The following is a 16,852-nucleotide window of genomic DNA, read 5'->3' on the forward strand; positions in this document are numbered from 1 at the left end:
TACTGAACACCATAGTTTGATCAGCAAACTTTCTCAAAATATTACACAATGATTTTTAAAGTTTACTAACATAGGAAGTACTATTTTAGAAACTTAGAAGTAATTTTTTTTATTGCTATCTTAGATTTGAGGAAATTGGCATGCCTCCCCTAAAGATGTAGTTAGCATAAAAATTACCTTTAGGAGTATTGTAGTACTCTCGTCCAATAATGTAGCCCCCTTGGTTAGTTTTAACTTGGCATATTTAAGCTTTGGGGGTGTTCCTAGTTCTGCCTGGTGTTAAGGTCTATAGACGATGGCCAATCCATGATACAGTATGGGCCAGTGATGTGAAAATTTCCAGCTCTCAAGTCAGTAGGTGTTTGTAAATATGTGTATATACATACAAAATACTCTGTGTTTACTGATTGTGAAACCATGTAATACAGGTTGTTGTTGGCTTATGCTGAACTTCTTGAAAGAAGCCCACTTTGAAAATGTGTTGCTGTTGAAGCTAATAGTATGCATCAGGTACTGTCTTTCAAAAGTACTGCACTTAAAGCTTGTTTTAAAGACATGTATTGGTAAAAAACTTCTGTACAGTGTCAAGCTTTAGCATTGTGTACCTCACTTTCTGAAAAGTATCCATTCTTTCCTTAAATTCGAAAGTGTGATTGTATTTGGCGTTTGCCAAAAAGATATTTTCAAGTTAAGTGGAATTTGTTAGATAGAATTATTTTCTTAAACTTCTGGTGTTTGTATTTAAATTGGATATGAATGGATGTTTAACATTAACCAGGAATCACATTTCTCTTATGAATTGTAATGGATGTTTTGAATGGGTGTTTCCCATGTGAGAACTCTGTTAAGTACTTGAGTCAAAATTGTTAAAACCATGTTTCTACTTTTGTGTCAGATAGAGGAAAGGGTCGCCAGAGACAAGCCATTTTGGGAGAACACCCTTCTTCGTTTAGACATGATGGCTATGGTAAGTTTGTCAAGGCAGAAGGAAGGTAGTATAGACAAACTCTTAGAATTTTTGCATTTCTGATGAAGAATGGCACAACTCTTGTCTCTTTTTTTTCTGCTCACTTGACTTGGTTTATGGGATCAGTCCCTTATTAATATACTCCAAAGGAGTTGTCCAAAATCCTTTGTTTTCTTAGGCAGTTGTTATATCACATAATCTTTGGGATAAATGAGAGCTCTTGTTTGGGATTGAAAGCTTTTTTACTGTTATATTTTGTTTTGTTTTGGTTTTGATTAGTTATGAGCGCCAGACTGTTAGAAGACCAAAAAGAAGTATAGCTGAATAAGTATATTTTCTTCCAATCCAGCAGTTGTGAGCAAAGAGGAATTTAGAGTAATAAAAGGCAGAGCGAATGGGGTATTTGTTGAAAAGGAAACATGATTTTGGTTAGATCTCTAATTCTTTTAGTTTTATACTTGGTACTTCATCTTTGGTTAAATTTGTATTTAGTTCTTTTTTTTTTTTTTAACTTCTTAATTTTAATGTTTGCTATGTTGATAAATTAAGATTATGAAACCTAGATTAATAATCTTCCCCAGGAAAAAGTTAGGTATCTGGCTGTTGTCTTTATAAGTAGATGTTGAGAATTGTTGATAAAAGTTTAGACTGGTTCTAAGTTCTGTGTTTTTAAATATTTTTTTGGTTTCTAGCAGTAGTTATTGACCCCACCTATTCTGTGGTTTAAAGTTGAAGTAAAATTAGCACTACTATTAGAAGTGGTAGAAAACAGGAATTGCTATGTTGTGTTCTTGGGATTCATTATTGAAAAGCCACCAGTGTTTCCTGTTGTTTGAGATGTTTTCAAATAGTGTACATATTTGATGACCATTCTTTGCTGTGAGTTTTAGCTTAATCCCTAGTGTCTATTTTTGAACTCCAGGAATCAATTAAGTGTGTGTGTTTGTGTCTAATTGTTAAAGTTTCTATGGTAGTCTGTATTGCAGAAGAGATTTTGAAACAATACGTTATATCAAAACAGTAAGTGTAGTATAAAGTGAAAATCTTACTACAGTCATTATAGTGTGTTCCTTGATCATTTTTCTTAGTTGTTTCTTTAACAGTAAATATTAATATGGTCATACAAGTAGTTCAGATCCTTCAGTAAGAACCCTTATTAGGAATTTTACTGTGCGTTGTATAATGGAGGGTTTCAAAAGAATGGCTCATCAAAGTTTGTAGTATAGTTGTAGATTATGTAAATATGTCATGGCAGTCGGTTTAAGGCCAAAAATTGGTTAAATATTCTGCCAAGAGGGAGTTAGAAAAAATCTGTGAGCATATAAATGAAGGACAAAGTACTACAGTAATGATGACACAAACCATTTTCTCAATGTGGCTTTTCAGGTTTGTCTTCACTTAATAAAATACATGAAAATTACGTTAATAAGAATATGTTATGTGCCCTAGAAGAACTTTATATTTTCTGAAAGCCTGTTGTGAAATTCTCTGTTGGTTTCATGCCCTAAGAGTGTGTGTGTATAAATTTTAAGATATAAGCTTAAAGAGAGATGCAAAACTCTTTGGAATGACGTTTGTTAAATAGGGATCGTTCAGGTTCTGAAGAGTCCTGCTGAAGAAGGATGGTTGTGGTGGGTTTGTGTAGGGGCACCTGCTCTGAGCTGTGTATTGAAACATTTGTCTCAGAGGAAGGTTTGCTCTATTTTCCTAGGGAAGTAAGCAGGATAGACGATAGGAGATAATGATCAATCAGGATTGACTGAAGAGAGAAGTAGCATGAAGAAACTGGGGTAAAAGCAAAGATGGGAGTCAGTGCTCGTGATATTGAGCCTTTTTTAAAAATGCTTCAAATCATAGCTGTGTCCCTTCAGATCAGCAGTTCAGCAAAGCAGATTCATTTGCATTTTGGTGTCATATCATAGGTGACTTTTCCTTTATAATAGTATGTGAAAAAATAAAGGAAAAGGTTTATTTAATAGATTAAACTTGTTCACTAGTTTATTATAGCAGTATAAATCTGTGCTTCCAGAATTCTTTAAATCTTGATTTGGAAAGTCCAGCCATGTGAGATGAACTGGTAGAAGCCCTCATACTTGAAGAGTGGCAAAAAATAATGTACAGATTTTAAAGTATTGAAGATGAGGAAGGCCTTCAAAGTGTTCAAAATGCCATTTATGAAGCATTTTCCCATATAAATGAATTTTTTTAAAACAGAAGCAGCAATACTTTTTGCATGAATTATTTAGAAAGCTTTTAAGAGACTTGTTTTTAATCTTCTTAATATAAATAATGATTTAAATAGTGTATATAGCATACTTTAATCTTGATGACTCAGTGTCATTACAAACATCAGATAATCTTTTGCACTGAATTTGTTACCTATGGCATTGGATCTAGAGTTTTTGGACCTTGGTCAACTTCAGCGGAGTGGAAGTTTCCACTACCCATCTAACGTACATTTTCCCACTTTCTGTGAAAAAATTTAGTCATAATAGTGTAGTGTCATTACTGTACAAGCAAATGGTAGTATTAGGGGAAGGGCTGGGTGGAGTATAAAATACATGTGCATTTTTGCAGTAAGGGTAAGAATAATTCATATTTAACACCACAATATGTATAATAGTCTAAATTAGAGGCCGAAATACAGATAATTACTTAACAAGTAAGTCACCATGAGCTGTATTGATTGTTTTGATAAACTAGATTATCGACAGTAAGAGCAGTTGAAAACCTTGACCAATTTAAGGCAACACTGATGATGATATATTGATAAAGTATGCCTCCATAAAATTGCCAGAATTTACACTATATTTACATGTGCTCAGTGATAGTATTTCTGTGTTGTTATGAATGGCAGCTGTATTTAGAATATTGAATATTGAATCCACATAAGCTGTAATAATGTGCTATAATACCAAAATATAGTAGTTGTTAGTAACTCACTCAGTAGATGACAAGTGTTCCTTAGTCTTACATAAAAGTAAAAGCCAGTAGCATTACATATTCTTTATTTCTTGAAAAATGAGGGAAGGACTTGGGTTTTTGGATTGGTTTCTTGCACAGTAGGAAAATGGTTATATGCACCCCAGAGTATGCTTCTATAATCACTGACTCAACTCAGTCGGTAAAGAATCAGCCTGCAGTGCAGGAGACCCAGGTTCAATCCCTGGGTCAGGAAGATCCCCTGGAGAAGGAAATGGCTACCCACTCCAGTATCTTGCCTGGAAAATCCCATGGACAGGGGTGGGCTGCAGTCCATGGGGTTGCAAAGAGTTGGGCACGATTGAGTGACTAACACTTCACTTCACTTCAGGAGCACTAAGATGTGTGAGTTTACATTTTTGAGTTACATCTCTCCATCTTAGTTCTTGTTCTCAGTTCTTACGCCCCTCTTCTTCCTGCTGTAAATGTGCCCTCTACCAACTTTTAGTATCACAGTTTCTCTGGACTCCTTCATTCCCGTCTATTCCATTCACTCTAGCTTTGTTTTTCCTGTTGCTTCTAATCTTTTATGGATGGGAAAATGGAGTAAATTGAAGTTACTTAGAGCTACTCTAGAGTTAGCTAGTTGATTCTTAGTAAAGATTCTCAGAATGAGAGGCATAGTTTTGTGTGTGTTTCTGTGACAGCAGATTCAGATATTCAAGCATTATCTTCTTTTGGATTCTTGATGTTTCAAAAAATGGAAGTTGCTGAATAATGATAACCTCTGAGTGAATGTGGGGGGGTTATTAACTAAATCTAGGGTTTTTGTTTCCTAAATTATAATCAGGAGAATACAATACTAGCCTGAAAGTACATTAATAGTAAAATATATTCAAGGGGACAGCTTCTTAGTGGAATAAAGGTGTTATCTGTATATAGATTTCACTGAAGATTTTATTGTATTATTCCATCCTCCAAAAGATGTTGGCAGGTTTTTTTTGAGTTTGATGTATAATTTATATATAGTGGCCCAAAGTTTTACACTGATTCCTTTTCATCCATCCATAGCCTGATCTTACTTTTTTGTTAAAATCACTTTTTTAAAAAATAAGAACTTAAATCCTGGTGCATGCAGGTGTGTGCAGGTCAGTGTATATTGGATCTGGTGCAAATAAATACAGATTTTTGTTAATTCCCACAGGTTATGTTTGAATATTCATACATTTGAGTTGTCCTTGGATATGTATCACCCTAGCTAATAAGAGTTTGTTTTTGTGTGTGGTGAAGTGTGTCTGCTAAAGTTTTATTTTGTTTTGTTTTTCATAGGATCCCATGGTCCATTATTACCTTTACCGAGTCGTTACAGAATGGGCTCTCGAGATACACCTGAGCTTGTTGCCTATCCATTACCACAGGCCTCTTCCTCTTACATGCATGGAGGAAATCCTTCTGGTTCAGTTGTAATGGTTAGTGGATTACATCAACTAAAAATGAATTGTTCAAGAGTCTTTAACCTGTTCTGCTTATATGGAAATATTGAGAAGGTAAGTTTCATTTTTTTAAGAAATTATTTTTTAAAGTTTCATTTTATATTAACTTCTTTTGCTAGGATATATAATAGGAAAATCTGAAAAGGCTGCAGATATATGTGTCTTCTCATATTTAAGAAAATGAAAGTTCTTTCAGTAGTGATCCATATAAGTTAAAAATTCATTAGGTAGAAATTTAGGAATTGTTTTTTGTTGGTTAGTGATCAGAGTAGTGTTGGTACTAAAAATATTTTTCTATTTTTATTGAAGTATAGTTGCTTTACAATGTTGTGTTAGTTTCTGCTGAATAGCAGAGTAAATTACTAATATAAATAGAAGTATAAAATGGTAAGTAGTTTAATCAGTTACTAGCATATTATAGGCGTAAAGCCTATACTTTTAAAATTACTTTAGATATATTCTGGTATTTAACATATTGAACTGTGGAATTTTGAAAGAGCAGTTACTTTCTTAGAGCTTGGTCTACATAAACATGTCTCAGGACTTGGCTGTCTATGAATTTTAGGAGAGTTCTAAATTGATATATCTGCCTCCCAGATGCTAGAGTGCTAGTATCTTCTGCAGGACAATATGCTTTTACCTCAAATCAGTATTTGAAACTGACCCATGTTGATAGACTGTGTCCAATACTTTCTGTCTGGAGCCTTTATACTCAAAAAGTAGTGAAACATTTAAATTTCACATGTTTTGAAGAGCTTTAAAACTTCATTGAACTTTATTTTCACCAGATAACTCTGTACTTTCCCCAGATCCATGATGTTTTACTGATATCTCACAAACACTTAGAAGAGTCCCTGTCACAAAGTATGTTCTAAACTATTTTTGAAAGAATCATGGAAAATTTAACTGGGGAAATGATCGGTAGTCTTCTTACCAGTTGTTTGATACATTTGCTAATTTGAGTTTCAGTGCTATAGTATGTTGTTTCTTCCTGTTGTTGTAAGTGATTTTAGTATTGTTTTCACAGCAATAAAAGAAAGTACAGTGTGTGAGTCATAAGTGTGTGTGTGGGGGCATGGAATTGGTACTCTGAGTTCTTAGTTCATTAATTCTAAAGCCTCCTTGATCTGAGACAGCAACTTGGAACATCTCTGAAAAAGGTTCCGCTACCTATTTGACTACGTGAAAGAGAAAAAGAAAAAAAGAAAATTCCATATTTGGTTTATGGGGTAACATAAGGGATATTTCTGCTTGTATAACTAGCCAAGAATACATGGAACAGATTTAGCAGCATTGAGAAAAGTAGTTCAGAGTTTTTCATATACACGTTTATCTTATACATCTGGGTGTTCTGTTAAGGTCCAGAAACTGCATAATTTATAACTGATATGCTCTAATGTGTATTTTAACCTTCTTTACATAGTGTTACTTTTCTGTTTGTGCTTTTCACATTTGTAGACAACTGGAATCAGGCAATTTAATCAACATTTTTGGAGCATTGTTTTTTGTGTTGTGAACTATTGTCTCATTTAGAAATCCAAATCACTTTATAATAAAAATAAAATTTTCTGTATGTTATTTGAACAATTCTGGTCTCTCTCCACATCTCAAAAAATTAAGAATTTTAAATGATACATTTTTAAGCCATTATAGTCCTTTAAAGATCTATATATGGTTAGTTTCTTCTTTTTTTTTTGAGATTTACCAGTTGAACTACATACTTCACATACATATTTGGTCACTATTACATTTGTAGAAATGTTATTGGATTAAATCAAGGGAGAGAAATTTTGCCCACAGGAAGACAATTGATTTCAAATAAAACTGAAAAGTCCCACTACAACTGAGTTGTGTTCAAGTACAGGTGTAGTATAAAAATACTAGGATAGCCTATTAAAATTGATAGTTGCAGTGATAGATATAAATGCTACATTGCAATTTGTTGTGTAAGTACTCTCTCACTATTCCTTGAGGTTAACAGGTTAGAACTGTGCTTAATACGTTATTAATGTTAGTAATACTTAATAGATATTTAGGGACTTTCCAAGGCATAGGCACTATGCTGAAAGATAGTCATACTTTATCCCATCTAACCCTTATAACGTTATATACTAAAACTGGAATAATATAAGAGGATAAATATGGCTTCTCTCAAAGATGTCATGAAAACGTGTATTTCCTATTTTTTAAACTGCCCCTACCTTGCCCAAGCCTTCCTACTGAAAATGCTATCTCAAGGGCATTTTGTATTACTTCTCATACAGTATCTTGTTTGTTACTAAGGCAATAAACAGCACGCTGAATAGTTGGTAATTATTATTTACTTTAACATTTCTGACCTTCCTACTTGAACATAAGCTTTAAGAAGAACATGTCTTTAAAAAAAAAAGATCATGTCTGTTATGTTTGCCATTAAATTCCCAGTACATAGTACAGTGCATAATTATTAAAACATATTAGGTACTTAATAAATATCTATTGGATGAATAAATATTGATGAGTTCTGCCAAATGTTATCATTGTCTCCATTTTAGAAGGAAATCTGTGGCTCAGAGAAGTGAATTGCCCTACATCACACAGTTAATAAATAACAGAGTCAGGGTAAGCCTGTGCTCTTCTTCAGTTTGTTATACAATAGAATTGTAGTCTTCTGTTTTAAACTATTGCATTTTGATAAGAGTTAAGAGTGTCTAATAGAAGAGCAGAATAAAGTTAAGATTCTAGGTGTTCTTCTTTACTTGACATCAACCACTTATAATGTCTTTTAGAAATTCTGTTACTGTTAAAGGGAATTAAATGTTCACCTTTTGGGGATTTTGTACTTACAGGTAAAATTTATGAAGACCATTCCTGGTACAGCACTGGTAGAAATGGGCGATGAGTATGCTGTGGAAAGAGCTGTCACACATCTTAACAATGTCAAATTGTTTGGAAAAAGACTTAATGTTTGGTAATTATTTATCTTAAGTGGTAAATTTAAAAAACATTTATCCTTTTTATTGGAGACATTAATTTCCATTTCAGAATATTATAATGTAACTGAGGGCACATCTGAAACTAGCAGCTATAATGGTGTCATTTTAGACACTTGAGATCATATAATTTAGATTTTGTGTATTACTTATACATAGTTTTATAATCAAAGCAAAATGTTAAAATGAGCAATTTTTTGTTTTCTAATATGAAAATATATTCAGTAGGTTTTTCTAAGTGTAAGAGCTATTGATTATAACTCAAACTAAATTTAAATATCACGTAAATGTTAAAAATAGTGAATAGTAAATATTTAAAGTGTATTTAAATAGCTGCATATGCCTTTTTTGTTAGGATTGATGCAGGCATACATGTTAACAGTTTGAGACTGCCAACTTGCTGCTTTCATCTAACAAAGGTATGTTCTATACCTCTTTGATTTCTAATCTTTAGCGTGTCTAAACAACATTCAGTTGTTCCAAGTCAAATATTTGAGCTGGAGGACGGTACAAGTAGCTACAAGGATTTTGCAATGAGCAAAAATAATCGTTTTACAAGTGCTGGCCAAGCATCTAAGAATATCATCCAGCCGCCCTCCTGTGTGCTGCACTACTATAATGTTCCACTGTGTGTCACAGAAGAGACCTTCACAAAGGTAGGCACTGACATGTAAACTGTGTAGAATGTTCCTGTTTCTTATTTTAAAATATGTGATGTTTTAACATCATTTTAAAGTCTCTCACTGTTTATCTTCTGCTTTTGATATTATTGGTATTTTTTTTACTTATTTGGTACTTAATACAGTTAATTCTTTGACCATTATACTTTTCTGGCCTCCATCCTTCATTGGTCTTCTGTTGTTTTGTGGCTCAATATTTTTGAGAGTTGGAATTAGAATGAGGTATGCTTAGTCCTGCGTTTATAAGGTTCTTTTACCATGTCCTTAAATCTCACCCATAACAGAACTTGATATTTTCCCCTAACTGCAGGAAGTGCTTCAGAAAAGAGTTGATTTTTCCAGAACACCATTCCCCACCTTAGGTACTCAATTAAACCCTGGTCAGCTATGAGAACATATGTTTCAGTTACAAGTCTTGGCTTTATTGTATAGCACTAAAATTATATACATAGTTTATAGGATATCACCATTTTAATTGATTTTCTCATGTAGCTTATTAATCTAAAAACATTTGGTTTAATTCATTCATGCCATACTCAAAACTTTAAATGCTACCATAAAGTTTACTTTCTGGAGGAGGGGGCAAAAAAGGCAGGAATATTATTGTGGCCTTTTTTAATGGAGTTTCACATTTCTTTGACAGTTGTGTAATGACCATGAAGTTCTTACATTCATCAAATATAAAGTGTTTGATGCAAAACGTAAGTGCACATTCCCTGTTTTCAAGTTTCCAGGTTAATTTGATGATAAGCAATTAACAAGTGGATTTGTGTTTCTTTGTTTTGTTTTAGCTTCTGCCAAAACACTTTCTGGGCTTTTAGAATGGGAATGCAAAACTGATGCAGTAGAAGCCCTCACGGCACTAAATCACTATCAGATAAGAGTTCCGAGTAAGTAAAATTGTGTCATAATTATTCAGTGGGAGTTACTGTCAGAACATTGATGATAATTTAAAGATAGCATTTATTAGTTTTTTTTAATATAGTATAATATAATATAAAAGTTCGAATTTTAAAAAGGCATATAAATTCCACCGGAGAAGGCAATGGCAACCCACTCCAGTACTCTTGCCTAGAAAATCCCATGGACAGAGGAGCCTGGTAGGCTACAGCCCATGGGGTCGCAAAGAGTCGGACACGACTGAGCGACTTCATTCCACTCACTTCACTCACTTCATACTTTATCACTGGAGAAGCAACTGGCAACCCACTCCAGTATTCTTGCCTGGAGAATCCCATGGACTGAGGAGCCTGGCAGGCCATGGTCTATGGGGTCGCAGAGAGTTGGACACGACTGAAGTGACTGAGCAATATAAATTCCACAACCCTCATAATTCGTATATTGGTGATCTTTTGCTATGTAACAGATTATCACAACATTTAGCAGCTTAAAACAGCAAACCTTGATTTATCTTACTGTTTCTGAGGATCAGTAATCTGTATACAGTTCAGCTGCGTGGTTCTGGCTCTGGTCTCATAAGACTGCACTCATTTTAAGTCTTATGACTGGGGGCTGGATAATCCAGTTCCATGCTCACTTGTGTGTTTCTTTGTAGGGACAGTCAAACCACGTTGGCCATTTCATGGTAGCTCTTTTGCCTTTTGAATGAGTGAGAGAGAGATGAAAGCAAAAGACCAACAAAACAGAAGGCACAGTGCCTTTCATAACCTATTAGTGGAAGTGCCATGCTATCACTTATGCTGTAATCTTATGGTCACACCAACCAACTGTGATACAGTGTAGGAGGAGGCTATACAGGGCTGTGAATATGAGGAGGTACAGAGCGTTGGGGCCTGCTTGGAGACTGACTTCCATAAATCCAGTTGATGTTTTTAGAAGAAAACAATAAATATATACGGTTAAAAAACTCAAATGGTACATACTGGTACAAAATGAAAGTTAAAGCTTTCTATAACCCCTAACCTCTCTGTTTTCCTTTTATTCTTCCTCCCCAGTATATATATATCTACCTTTTTAAAACTTACACAAAATGGTTCTTCTATACATACTGTTATGTGCCTTGCTGTTTTCACTTAATATGTCTTGGAACTGTTTCTGTATAAGCACGTGTAAAGCTACCCCCCCCTTTTTTCCCCACAGAGTAGCTGTTTTTAGTAGTGATGTATCACAATTTACTTGATTTATCCATTTCCCCTGTGACGAATACTGCTTGTTTCTAATCGTGTTTTTTCTATTACTATAATAAACATCCAATAGTTGCATGTTTTATATTTGTAGGGCAGTTTCCTCATAGAGAGCATAAAGGTTTATATTTTGGTAAATGTTGCTAGATTGTCCTTGGAAAAGGTTACATGAGTTTACTTTACTACCTGTGGTGTATGAAAATGCCCACTGCCCAACACTCATACTGATGCTGAGTGTTGTCAGACTCTCAATTTTTACCAATATGATAGATGAAAAATGGTATCCCACATTATTTTAATTTGTATCAAATATAGTGTCACTCTCTTTATGATGGTAAATGGCCTCTTTTTTACAGTGCAAAGAATACACAAGTATTTAACTTTTGAAGCTTTGTGCTGTGTTAATTTACTTAGCTCCTGATCTATAGGGTGTTGAAACGTTATCTTTCTAAATAAATAATAGGAGAATAACTAATACCAGTTTTATTAGGAGTGATGGTGAATGGTAGTGGGGGGAAGAAGAATACACACTGAAGTATTTATGGATGGAGTAACATATCTAGGATTTGCTTTAAAATATTCCAGCACCCCAAAAGCGTATGGAGAGTAGGTAGATGAAATAAGCCTGCCAGATGTTGACAGTTAATGAAGCTTTGTGGGTGTTCATTATACTGATCCATATATATTTTCATGATTGAAAATTTTCTTAGTAAAAAGTTAATAAGTAGGAATACCTCCTCTCATGTTACCTTAGTCACAAAAATAAATAGGCTAAATTTTTGATGGAAGATTTTAAAAGATTTTATGTGCATACTTGAGATATATTCAAAATATAGTATATGAATTGTAAACTCCTTGAAGACAGGGAGGTTTTTTTTTTGAATTTTCTGCAGTGTCTTGCTAATAGTTGCTGATGTATGTACTTTTATAGGAATTTTTTTAACACTAAAATTCTAGTACATTAAGATAATATAATTATTTCTTTGCATAATCAGCTTGATGAAGAACAATCTGTGCTTGTTCTGAAAAGTTAAAGAATGTATAAAATGAAAGTATTTTTGTGTATTATACCACCCCTTCTTTTCTTCAGCAATTTAAAAACATATGCCCTGTTGATCAGATTTAATACTTAACTCTCTCAGAACTTTTTCAGCTCATTGATATCTTCTTTTACATTCCAGTCTTATTCCATTTCCCAAACTATATTTGAATTAACTTTTATAGAGTGATTACCATTGGTGATATTTTCTGCAAAGTTAGTTTTGCAAATGGACTTAGAGAAGCCTAATCCTGATGCTGTTTATCTATAATGATTAACTCACTAAAAAAAAAAAATTTATGAGTGCATCCTATGTGTCAAATGATGTTTAGAACAACAGGAATGTAAAATGGACAACATTCCAGCCTTCATTTAGCTCACCTGCTAGTAGGTATGAATGAAAGTAATCTTCTCCTTACCTTACATAGAAATTTTCCTTCTTCAAATACTATAAAAAAGTGAAATAATTTACTCTGCTAATTCAACTTTATTATGAAAGTTTGATGAAGGAAACTGTTAACTTTTGTTTTTTAATTTTACAGATGGTTCCAATCCCTATACATTGAAGCTTTGCTTTTCTACATCATCCCATTTATAAGAAGAGACGAGCATGTTAGAATTTATGTTTTACCTTTATTACAATTTTAAAGCTACACTTCATTTAAAAAAGAAACTAAGATGGTTAATCTAATGTTGCCTTGCTTTGATTTAAGATTCTGTTCTGTAATAAATATTTTGCCTTGAGTAAATTTGTTGTAAACTTAAATATTGCTTTCATTTTAACATAGAATATCATAATGTAGACTATCTACAGCTTTCTTGTAGATTATACAAATATATGATTTCTAATCTTATTTTTCTTCTACAGTGAAAATATATTTGCATTCTTAATGCTAATTATCTGCAAGTATTTTTCCATTGTGTATGAAATTAATGCAGGTGAAAGTATTGCATTTTAATATTATAGAATTCCTATTATATGTTTAGATGTTTAAGTATGTTGCAGTTATTCATATTAAACATGTATTTATTAAGTATTTTAATCAAGTTTGAGAATAACATTGCATATGTTAAATTTTAAGTACTACAGATTTAGCTGATTTTATATTTCTGAAAGACTAACAGACATGGATACACTTGTACAGTATGCACTCAAACTTATTTAAATTGGTGTATTTTTTTTTTTCTTAAGTCATTGTCCATTTGTATTGACATGCCTCTGTTTCTAGTTCCAGTTTGGCAATTTTATAAAGTTACAACAATGAGTTAATGTGTTCATCTTCATTTGTTGCATGTGACTTGATCTTGAAAACACATCTGGTATTTGGCATTGAAATTTTAATAGAAGTTATAATTAACAATTCCTCTTCTAGATAATCTGAGATCCATGGATGGGCTTTAGGGAGTCTGTTAACTCCCTAAATTTGTATGTAGAATTTTGGGTATTTGCATTTTTATTTTTTACTCTGAAATCCATCAGTAATATATGTATTTTTCTACATGGTACAAGGTATAAGGATCTAATTTTATTTTTATTCCAAACAGATAGCTATTTGTTTCAATACCGTTTATTAAACATTCTTTCTCCCACTGGATCTGTTTTTTTTTTTTTTAAGGAACAAAACATATCTTATACATAGGCAAGTAAGATGTAAGGACTAAGCATGGTATTGAGAGACTGTACTATAACACATCTGTTACCAGGTTCACAGCTTTTTAATAATAGAAAACTGATGCAGGCATTTTATTTTCATCTTTAATAGAAGGGAGAATATGTTTTTATCTATCTTGAATAACTATGAAATCTATAGTTGGCAGTAGCGAATCTCTTGATCCTGAGAGTTTTAAACAAATTTGTATATAGAAGTTCCATTTAGATCTTTTGAAAAAGCTTTATTTTGAATTTTAACAAAAGAGCAGTTTGCCTTAATCCTTTTAGAAATGATGCAGGGGTTTAAAAAAGTTTTAAGAGCTGTTGAAAAGAAAGTTTCGATGGAAATTAAGCATACATTAACATTTCTCATTGCATTTTGACAACAGTGGACTAATGTCCCTTTAGCCCCCTAGATCTGGAAGTTTTAAATTCAATATAGTATTTTAGACCCTCATCATGGAACGCAGTAAGTTATGTTGAAGGTAACCTGGGAATGAACTTCTGTAAATGTATGGTACTGGGCTGTATACATAAGTTTACCTGACTTTACAATAAACGAAGCTTCTTTTTTCCCTCTTCTATAAATACTTTTCTACATTTGTTGTAAAATTGAGATGTCTTAATTTTAAAAGGTAACTTGTGAGTTTATGTAATAGTTGTCTCCTTCCCTTGCCCTCTGAAAATTAAGATGGATGTCAGTGTTACAGATATTTTGTGCCTAAGATTTTAGGAGACAAACCTGTGGATGGTTGACAAGGCTTAATTTATATGTGCTTTAAGTAGTATCGATTTTACATGTGAATTCTTTTTAATGCTTTCTCCCCACCAAAGTGACAAGTAGATTCTTCAGATGTAATTGGGGTGGTAGGCTGGACCTTGCTGATTTATGCACTGGTATGTCAGTCCTCTTCTGTTGCTGTCAGTAGTGTTTCTGACAGTTTACTTGGGTTTCACCACTGTGTACGCTTTGGCAACACAGCCTCTTTCCTTGGCCTTAACAACAGTCTTGCCTTCGTGATCTTTCAACTTTTAAGAAAACATGAAAGAGCAGGTTCTACAGCTGCTTTTTAAAGAAATAGTAGCTTGGGGACTTACCTGGTAGTCCAGTGGCAAAGACTCAGTGCTCCCAATGCCTGGGTTCAATCCCTGGTCAGGATACTAGATCCCACATGCCACAACTAAGACCTGATGCAGCCAAATAAATATTTTTAAAAAAGAAATAGTAGCTTTGAGTTTATTTTTTTAATACTGAAATTCCATTCGATAGCCAAATCCCATGAAACATTTGATAATAAATCTTTCTTAGAAGTGAGTTATGGAATATAAGCTGCCTTTTAAAATCCTACTTTCCTGCTGAGGGATTACCCTACCAAATAAAAATTATTTGCAGTTGCAGGTGGCATGAGACTTAGCAGCATCTTAGTGATTTGATTATCTAAACAGTATGTTTTCTAGGACTGAACTGAGAGATGAGGGTAAGAATGACTAAATGGGGTCAATAATTATATTTCATGTTTTTATATTCTTCTCTGCAGGGATAGGTTGCTGGGTAACTGCTTCTTCTCAGTGATATTCCGAAAATTTTGAGTGTAGAACATTGTTCCATAGTAATCTAAGGCATAGATTTGCTTCATTTAAAAAGTTCAGGTGAACTAAAGTCACCCTAATTTAGATAGCATAAGGAAACTGCTGTGAGCATAGGCTGCTTTGATCATACAGTATTAGCTGTATTAGCCCAAACTATTAATCGCTCTGGTAAATGGTTAAAAATACTGGTTACCAGAGACTGGGAATGGGGAGAACAGAGATTAATGCTAATGGATATAGGATTTCCTTTGAGATAATGAAAATGTTCTGAAACTAGATAGTGGTACTAGTTAACCACATTGTAAATGTACTAAGTGCCACAGAATTGTACATTTTAAAATTGTTAAAATGGTAGTTTTATGTTATGTGTATTTTACTACAGTGAAAAAACAGTCTGGCCCAGCAATCCTTCAGTTTAAACAAGGGCCTAGGCAGTACTTCACTTTAATGTAGCTAGTTAGGTATGTTGAGAAAAGGGTGTGGGGATAATGTGGGTTAGTTTCACCCTACCAGCAGATGTAATTCCAGATCTATCTTATGGTTTTATTGCTGTGGGGGCTGTCACCTTCTGTTCTCCAGTCACTGTGGGCTGTGGGTCAGTGTGGGTCATGGGCCAGAGAAGAGACGGTCTTGAGCACCATGAGCAGTTAGGGAAGGATTCGAAATGGGGAGAGGATGATATGAATAGAAACTAGAATTTCTCTGTGTTCCTAAACCAAAATGATGCACTGGCTGCACAGTTCAGGTTCTGCTGGGACTCTACTGTGTTTTGAGCTACCCTGACTTAATGAGTCTCAGCCTTCAGGAAGACATATTAGTGAATGTAGTCAAGTTTCCTTGAAGGTTAAGAGGCAATTTTACTCAATTGACCCAGTTTTATTTAGATTTTCACCTGTATACTAACTATAGCTGTTTCAAAGTCTTGAAGAGGAATTCAGTGAGATTGATATTTATAGAAAACAGTATACAGAAACAAAAACATATATATAATACATAAATTCTTCAGAGGGCCTTTTATTTAATATTGTTACCAAACCAAATTTGGATCCACTCAAACGCACAGTAAAACCAATCTACTGACACTGGGCTGTGGTGAAGGAAGGTACAGTGTTTTATCGCAGGGCACGAAGCAAAGAGTCCAGGCAGCTAATGCTCAAAAAGCCCAAACTCCCCAGTGACTTTCAGGGAAAGATTTTAAAAGACAGCATGAGGGAGAGATTGCATGTTCAGTTTATGGGCATTCTTCTGATTGGTTGCTGGTGAGGTAATCAAGAGTCAGCATCATCAACCTTGTGTTTCCAGCCCGCCTGGGGTTTACGCGCTTGTGGATAGCCTACAGTTTTTCCACCTATTGAGGGTTTCATTATCTGCAGAACAGTTCAAAGGATATGGCT

At 33.9% G+C, this 16,852-nt stretch overlaps 1 protein-coding gene across 5 annotated transcripts in view; it reads left to right on the plus strand.

Annotated features, from left to right (window-relative positions):
* The window catches only part of HNRNPLL (heterogeneous nuclear ribonucleoprotein L like), a 38,202-nt gene extending 24,395 nt beyond the window's left edge, over positions 1-13,807 (plus strand). For 2 of the 5 annotated variants that reach the window (XM_081483245.1, XM_081483244.1), the window contains exons 7-13: positions 896-967; positions 5,219-5,436; positions 8,211-8,332; positions 8,809-9,010; positions 9,678-9,735; positions 9,826-9,924; positions 12,760-13,807. In XM_081483245.1, the coding sequence (XP_081339371.1) occupies positions 896-967; positions 5,219-5,436; positions 8,211-8,332; positions 8,809-9,010; positions 9,678-9,735; positions 9,826-9,924; positions 12,760-12,815 (827 nt within the window). In that variant the 3' untranslated portion in view covers positions 12,816-13,807. Of the gene's footprint in view, positions 1-895; positions 968-5,218; positions 5,437-8,210; positions 8,333-8,709; positions 8,774-8,808; positions 9,011-9,677; positions 9,736-9,825; positions 9,925-12,759 lie in introns of all 5 variants that reach the window. The other 3 variants (XM_081483247.1, XM_081483248.1, XM_081483246.1) reach the window with 3 other exon arrangements.
* The last annotated feature ends 3,045 nt before the right edge of the window (positions 13,808-16,852 follow it).

Source organism: Giraffa tippelskirchi, chromosome 4 (genome assembly GCF_054371585.1).
Source record: "Giraffa tippelskirchi isolate mGirTip1 chromosome 4, T2T-mGirTip1v1.2.pri, whole genome shotgun sequence".
In the NCBI taxonomy this organism is placed as follows: domain Eukaryota; kingdom Metazoa; phylum Chordata; class Mammalia; order Artiodactyla; family Giraffidae; genus Giraffa; species Giraffa tippelskirchi.